Source organism: Lipotes vexillifer, unplaced genomic scaffold, assembly GCF_000442215.2.
Source record: "Lipotes vexillifer unplaced genomic scaffold, Lipotes_vexillifer_v1.1 scaffold272, whole genome shotgun sequence".
Taxonomy (NCBI): domain Eukaryota; kingdom Metazoa; phylum Chordata; class Mammalia; order Artiodactyla; family Lipotidae; genus Lipotes; species Lipotes vexillifer.
In genome coordinates, this window is record NW_006772469.1 from 12,435 (window position 1) to 19,412 (window position 6,978).

General features: G+C 40.1%; 1 protein-coding gene across 1 annotated transcript in view; it reads left to right on the forward strand.

The window, feature by feature from the left end:
- The first annotated feature begins 1,045 nt into the window (after positions 1-1,045).
- Positions 1,046-6,978, forward strand: part of ABRAXAS1 (abraxas 1, BRCA1 A complex subunit) — a 19,022-nt gene continuing 13,089 nt past the window's right edge. The window contains exons 1-2 of the mRNA XM_007447525.1: positions 1,046-1,142; positions 3,217-3,307. Of these exons, the coding sequence (XP_007447587.1) occupies positions 1,056-1,142; positions 3,217-3,307 (178 nt within the window). The 5' untranslated portion in view covers positions 1,046-1,055. The remainder of the gene's footprint in view (positions 1,143-3,216; positions 3,308-6,978) is intronic.

The window sequence follows — 6,978 nt, forward strand, 5'->3', positions numbered from 1 at the left end:
TGTTGAAAAGCCTGTCCTTCCCCAGTGAATTGTCTTGGCAACCATCTTTTGACCTTACATGTGAGGGTTTACTTCCACTCTCTTGGACTAATGTTTTTTATTTTTTAATCCTTTAGATCATTACTATCCATAAAACACAAATTACGTGAAAATCTCTTCATATTAACAGTGATTATGCTGAAACGACAGCACGAAACAATTTTAGGGAATAAACACATAATCTTTAATTCTACACATGTGTTCAATGTGTTAGTGAAATATGGCTGCTACACAACAAAACCGAGAAATATGTAATATCAATTCAATTCAGTCTGATATTTTGCTGGCTTTCATTTAAAAACCATAGCTTTATATATAGTGTGTGGAAAATTGGCAAGCCCTGGTCTTCCTACTCTCCTTACGTTTATGTCAAATGATCCATCACAGTACGTTTATACCTATCATTAAATTGTCAGAACAATGTTAAAAAGTCTGTATATTCTTTGAACTGAGTCCTCAATTTTCTAAAAGCAAGCAAACTCTCAAAGAAACACGTTCCCCTCCTCCCCACTGCATGGGACGGGACATCACTGGAGAGATCTAGAAAAGACATTCTCTGAAACGGTCGTTAGTATTCCAGAAGTTTCCATGGGTAACGGGCAGCATCTGACACTCTGAAAACTCCAAACGTGGCATTTCCATTGTGATATTATGCCACTAGGCAATGCCTCTATTCTGTCAGAAATGTTCACTTATTCCAGTTTTGCACATATGCCAGGTTCCCTCAGTAGCAGCTAGCCACCAAAGCGCTGTCCGTGGCCTGGCGCTGGGCAGGTACCCAACACTGAGATGGACGAACCAGAGCCCTCGTCAGAGCCGCCAGCTCCGCATCAGAGAGCCCCAGCGACTCGCCACCAACCCCGCCCCTCTGGGGAGCGCGCCGCGGCCAGTGCGCCGGCGCAGATCCCTCCTCCTCGCTCGGCCCCGCCTCGCCGCCGAGGACCCGGCCCGGTGCGGGCCGCGCAGAGCCGTGTCAGCTCGAGCAGCGCGGCGGCGGCGGCGGCGGCGGCGGAAGCATGGAGGGCGAGAGCACGTCGGCGGTGCTCTCTGGCTTTGTGCTGGGCGCGCTCGTCTTCCAGCACCTCAACACCGACTCGGACACGGTGAGCCGAGGACCGGGGCGGGCTCTGGCGTCACCTCAGAAAAGGACCCGCGCGCGCGCGCGCGTGCGGATGCCGTCCCGGCCGTCGCTGCCCGGGTCCCGCACGCGGGCTCCCGACGCCGCCGCCGGGCCGGCTCTGTGCAGTCGGGGCTGCCTTCTCCCGCTCCCGGGCGGCCCCGGAGGTGCCTCCGGTGGTGAGCCTTTTCCAGAGTTAGCCCTCCCTCTCGCAACCAGTGTTTATTTCCGCGTCCCACCCGGAGTGTCCCGCACACCCGCATTTCTCTCTTTCAGTAGTCCCCCTTTTCTGGTTCATTTTGGTTGTGAAGGAATAGAAGGTTCAGACAGCGCTCTCCCGCTACCGCTCGCTGGGAAGGTTGCCGGTTAACTTTCTCCTAACTACCGACAGTGGTTTTCGCAGAGAACTCAATTTTCCCCTTCAGAGCAGCTACTGTGCACGTTTGTTGAAATGGAAGGCTTGTAAAGGAATGAGAAATGATGCATCCAGTGGCTATTTTGGGGGGAATCTTAGTAGATGAAGAAGATTAATTTCGTATATTGGATAGCTGACTTTTGTTTGCATTGGTATCAAATTTATTAAGTGGTAAGGCCTGAGCTAGTTCCTTGTCTGATGCTTTCGGTTGTAATTTAAACATTTAAGTTTATCCTGAAATATTAGATATTTAAATGCTTATTTCACACTTTCGCCTAGGTTCAAAACCTCTATAGGCGAAGTAGTTTTTTAAAAAAAAATACAGTACCTATTTTTAAAAACTTTCATTTTTATGAAATTATAAAATACTGTAAAACTTTGAGTCTGAGTAGTGTCCTAGAGTAAGTGTGTCGTAACTTGCTAATACGGTTTAGAGAATATCATACTGAATAAAACCCTAGTGATTTCTGCTAAATTTTGTGCCCTTCATTTTATAATAAAGGCTGGCCTTATCCAAAATAGTTTTTTGGCGTAGTCCTAATAAAGTTGGAATTGCTATCTTTCATGTATGCAATTTTAAACACGCTTGTAGATTAACACCTAGCAAAGAGCAAATACATGATGATTTAAAATGTGTGTGGCTGTAGAAATTACTGTGGAATACCTTAGTGTAAACATAACCAGAGTGGGACTGTCAGTCCTCTGTAGCTTAAAGGATTAGCACTTGCAAAGTGCCCTAGTGTTAGAGAGGACTCTGTTCCTCTTTTTCCTAAAGTCCTTAAAAGGTGGTTTGATGGAGAGCTGTACTTGCATTGTCTCTTTTCCAGGGGTTTGTATAGAACGCTAGAGAGTAGAGTTCCGTATTGTTCCCCTTTGATTCCAGCAAAGACTTACATTGTGGAAATGTTACTTTTGTGTTTTTCTTTTAATGAAAAAAAAATTTTTTTAAAGCATTTTTAACTAAAGAAGTTATAAAGACGGTAAAAAATTCATTGTCAAGCTCATTGGGTTTCTAAAGGTGCCAAGAGAAATAAGTGAATTCTCTGAAACTCAAAGAGATCACTGCTATGGTGGCAAAATGCCTGCATTTTAAAAAGAACCAGGGCTCACAGGTCCTCTTTTATACAGCAGACTCTAATATTGAATTACAGGTCTTTGATATTGTGCACATGCTTAATCTAAAAGCCCATCCTGTGTCATTTCATAGCGCAGAAGCCTCCACTGACTCCCAGAAGCATGTGCCATTAATCCAGACTCCTTGGCCAGTCATTCAGGATGGTCCATTATTGGTGCTGTTCATAGCAACCTAAGATTTCATTACAGATGGGAGGCTTCCATTCTCAGGCTAACTGCTCTACTCCTTGTTCCTTGAACATTGTGTTCTCATTTCTGCCTTTAAGCCTTTTATACTTCCAAGAGTGCTAAAGTCACAGTGGTATTTACAATCTCTTCTACTCGTGTTTTTTAACCTGGTTATGTTGCCCAGGTAAACTGGAATGCACCTAGTCTTTCTTTTGTGTGTGCTCCAGCTGGTAACACACGCTTGTATGTGTTGTAAAATTCTTGGGAAATACTGGTTAGTTAAGTGACTGAACTTGGTAATCTATCAGTGTATTCCATATACTGCTTATTTTTATCCTCATAGGAAGGTTTTCTCCTTGGGGAAGTGAAAGGTGAAGCAAAGAACAGCATAACTGATTCTCAAATGGATGATTTTGAAGTTATTTATACAATTGGTGAGTCACTTATTTCTGTGTCTTCTATTTTGATAGTTTATGCTGAAAGGGGTCAGTATAAGTTACTTTTTAAATTATTAGGAAATAGATAGCAGGACTTCCCTGGGTCCAGCGGTTAAGACTCTGCGCTTCCACGGCAGGGGGTGCGGGTTCCATCCCTGGTCAGGGAACTAAGGATCCCACATGCCACGTGGTGCGGCCAAAAACTAAAACAAAGAAACAAAAACACCAGAAATAGGTATGAATTTTTAAAATCACATTTTTTATTTTATTTATTTATTTATTTTTGGCTGCATTGGGTCTTCGTGGCTGCGTGTGGGTTTTCTCTAGTTGCAGCCAGCAGGGGCTACTCTTCGTTGGTGTGCATGGCCCTCTCATTGCGGTGGCTTCTCTTGTTGTGGAGCATGGGCTCTAGGCGCACTGGCTTCAGTAGTTGTGGCACGTGGGCTTAGTTGCTCTGCGGCACGTGGGATCTTCCCGGACCAGGGCTCGAACCCATGTCCCCTGCATTGGCAGACGGATTCTTAACCATTGCGCCACGAGGGAAGTCCCAGAAATCAAAATTTAAAGGAATATATTGCACTCATTTCTCAGTTAAAGTTATGGCTATGCCCTAGTCTAAAGCAAGAAACAATATGAGACATAGGAAGCAGATTAAGATTACTGTGGGGAAAGAAGGATGAAATAACTCCTGTGTATAAGTGAGTGGCAGAAAGATGATACAGCAAAAGAAAGAACCAATAAACAAGACCAAGAAAAAAGATAAAACCGGTTCAACAGAAATGTAAAATGCTGCAGAAAAGTTGGAAGATGAGAACTGAAAAAACTCAGTGATTAAATAATTGGAAACCTTACATAATTTCAGAAGTGTAATGGGGAAAAAGACAGACTGCAGAGGGTTTGAGAAGTGGGTGGTGAAGCAACTGCAGCTGGTGGCAGCTGTTCTTTCAGATAAAAAGGGAAACGGAGCTTTAAAATACATAGGGAGGGCTTCCCAGGTGGCGCAGTGGTTGAGAGTCCGCCTGCCGATGCAGGGGACACGGGTTCGTGCCCCGGTCCGGGAAGATCCCACATGCCGCGGAGCGGCTGGGCCCGTGAGCCATGGCCGCTGAGCCTACGTGTCCGGAGCCTGTGCTCCGCAACGGGAGAGGCCACAACAGTGAGAAGCCCGCGTACCGCAAAAAAAAAAAAAAAAAAAAAAAAATACATAGGGAGTTTTCTGATTCTCTAACATATGCAGTTTTTTTCTAAGCACATATATATATATTTTAAAACAAAATTGGTGGTATACTTTATAAAAAATTTGGTGTCATGATCATTTTCTCATAGTAAATAATCCTCTAAATATTATTTCTTATAACTGCATTCTATTTTCTATGGTCTTACTCTTATGACTGTATGTGATTTTAGTTGTCCTTTAAATAAATAAATTATAATCAGAGTTTCCAGTTTTTCATTATCATAAATTATACTACAGGGAACATTTTGGTACATAAATATTCTACACCTATTATAGGTAGATTTCTGGAAATGGTGTTACAGTGTCAAAGGGTATGAACATTTTTAAGGTTCTTGATCTGTATTAGCAAATTGCTTTCCAGAAAGATTATATCAGTTTATACTCATACTGTACTTTTTGTTTGCTACTTTAAAAAGGTAAAAATGGAAGTATATATGTAAGTTTAGTATATATGTATAAAGTAAACATATAAATTTAAACTCACTCGTTAAAGTCACCTCTGTGGCAATGACTTGGTTTCATGAGTATTTTTTCACTCATTAATACTACACATAATACACACATATAAATATATGTGTATTTTTATATTCATAAGTGGGATCATACTATATACATGGATAAATATCTCCAAGATATCATTAGTGCAGAGTAGTATGAATGTGTATAGTTTGTCATTCTTTCTGATGTCTTCGTATTCCCATTGTATGAATGTACCATAACGTACTTAACCAGCTATGGATGATTTTTTATTTTTTTATTAATACAAAACAATGTAACAATGCACATTTTATGGTGCATATATCTTTGTGCCTTTGAGTATATCTGAAAGCAAAATTCCTAGAGGTAGGCCATTACCTTTTGGAAGAGTCATGTCACCTTAGACTCCTCTACAATATGTGAAAGTGCCAGGGTCCCCCTACCCTTATCACCATTGGGTATTATCAAATCTTTTAATCTTTGCCAACTTGATAAGTGAAAAAAAAATTTTTAATTTGCATTTCTTTTTTTTGAAGTATAGTTGATTTACAGTATTATATTAGTTTCAAGTACACAGCATAGTGATTCAATATCTTTATAGATTATACTTCATTTAAAGTTATAAAATATTGACTATATTCCCTGTGCTGTACAATATATCCTTTTAGCTTATTTATTTTATGTATAGTAGTTTGTACCTTTTAATCCCCTGCCCCATCTTGCCCCTCCCCCTTTCTAATTTGCATTTTTTAATTACAAATGAGGTTATGTGTTTGACTTTTGGGGAGACCTTTTTATTTGAAAAGAACAAGCCTGTTCCATGCTTTGACTGTATTTCTGCTAGGCTATTTTGCTTTTTCTTATTGATTTGTAATGCTATATCATAACTTAAGGAAATTGGCCTTTTGTCATGTGTTACACGTTTATATTGTTTGTAATTTTATTTTCTTAATGTTTTTCTTTCTGCTCACACGAGCTTAAAAAGCAAGCCGTTAGGAAGTCTTTTTTCCCTAATTGTAATTGGTGTGCTGCCCAAAGTATCTGACATATTTTAGGAGTTTAAATAAGCAACCATTTATCGAGCAACTCCACTGTGCTAGGAGCAGTGCTAAGCTTCAAGGTATCTGGCAAGTGCTGTAGTTGCACTCAAGTATTTGCTTAAATTATTTTAAAAGTTGGATTACTTTAAAACAAGTGGCAAGATCTACAAATTACTACATTGCTTTGGTTAATGAGATTTTCATCATTTTATTATACTGTGCCTTATCTACACCAGATTATGTTTGGCCGGTTATCAGTTAAAGACTGTTTCTGTTCAGAGGGATTTATCTGAGGGTAACATGTATTTGCTAGAAGGAAAATATCTGAAGAGGATGATAACTTTTCCAATTTTTTTAATAGCCTGAATTACTTTTATAGTAGTGTGTATATATATATATATATATATATATATGTAATAGTATAATATCAATAACTTTATATACATATCAGGTTATTGAAATGGTGACTTCATGTAGTTTCCTCCTTAAAGATGGCCTTTGCATGTACCAAGATGCAAAGATGTCTGCATCCTTCAGATGTTTACTTGAAAAGATTCTTCAACAGCAGTTTGATATTGGGTTTCCTCACCTAGATGAAGATTCACAGATTCTCCATAATCAAACTGATGTCTTTGATTTAGGTGACAAATGAAATTGCTAGTACTCTGGGTAGGATCTCCCCAAGGAAGAGAACATCATAGTCACAGGAATTATCTGAAATAGGTGATTACTGCTAGAGTGATCCTGTAAATGCTGTCTGACAAAATTTGATTGTTGACACAGGGACACATAAAGATGGGCTGCCTAGAAGAATATGTCTTGTCTTGATGACTTTCTGTGTGATCATATGTGAATGTCTCACTCCTTGCACTGTTCCCTACTGAATCTTTTTTTTTTTTTTTTTTTTTTTTGGT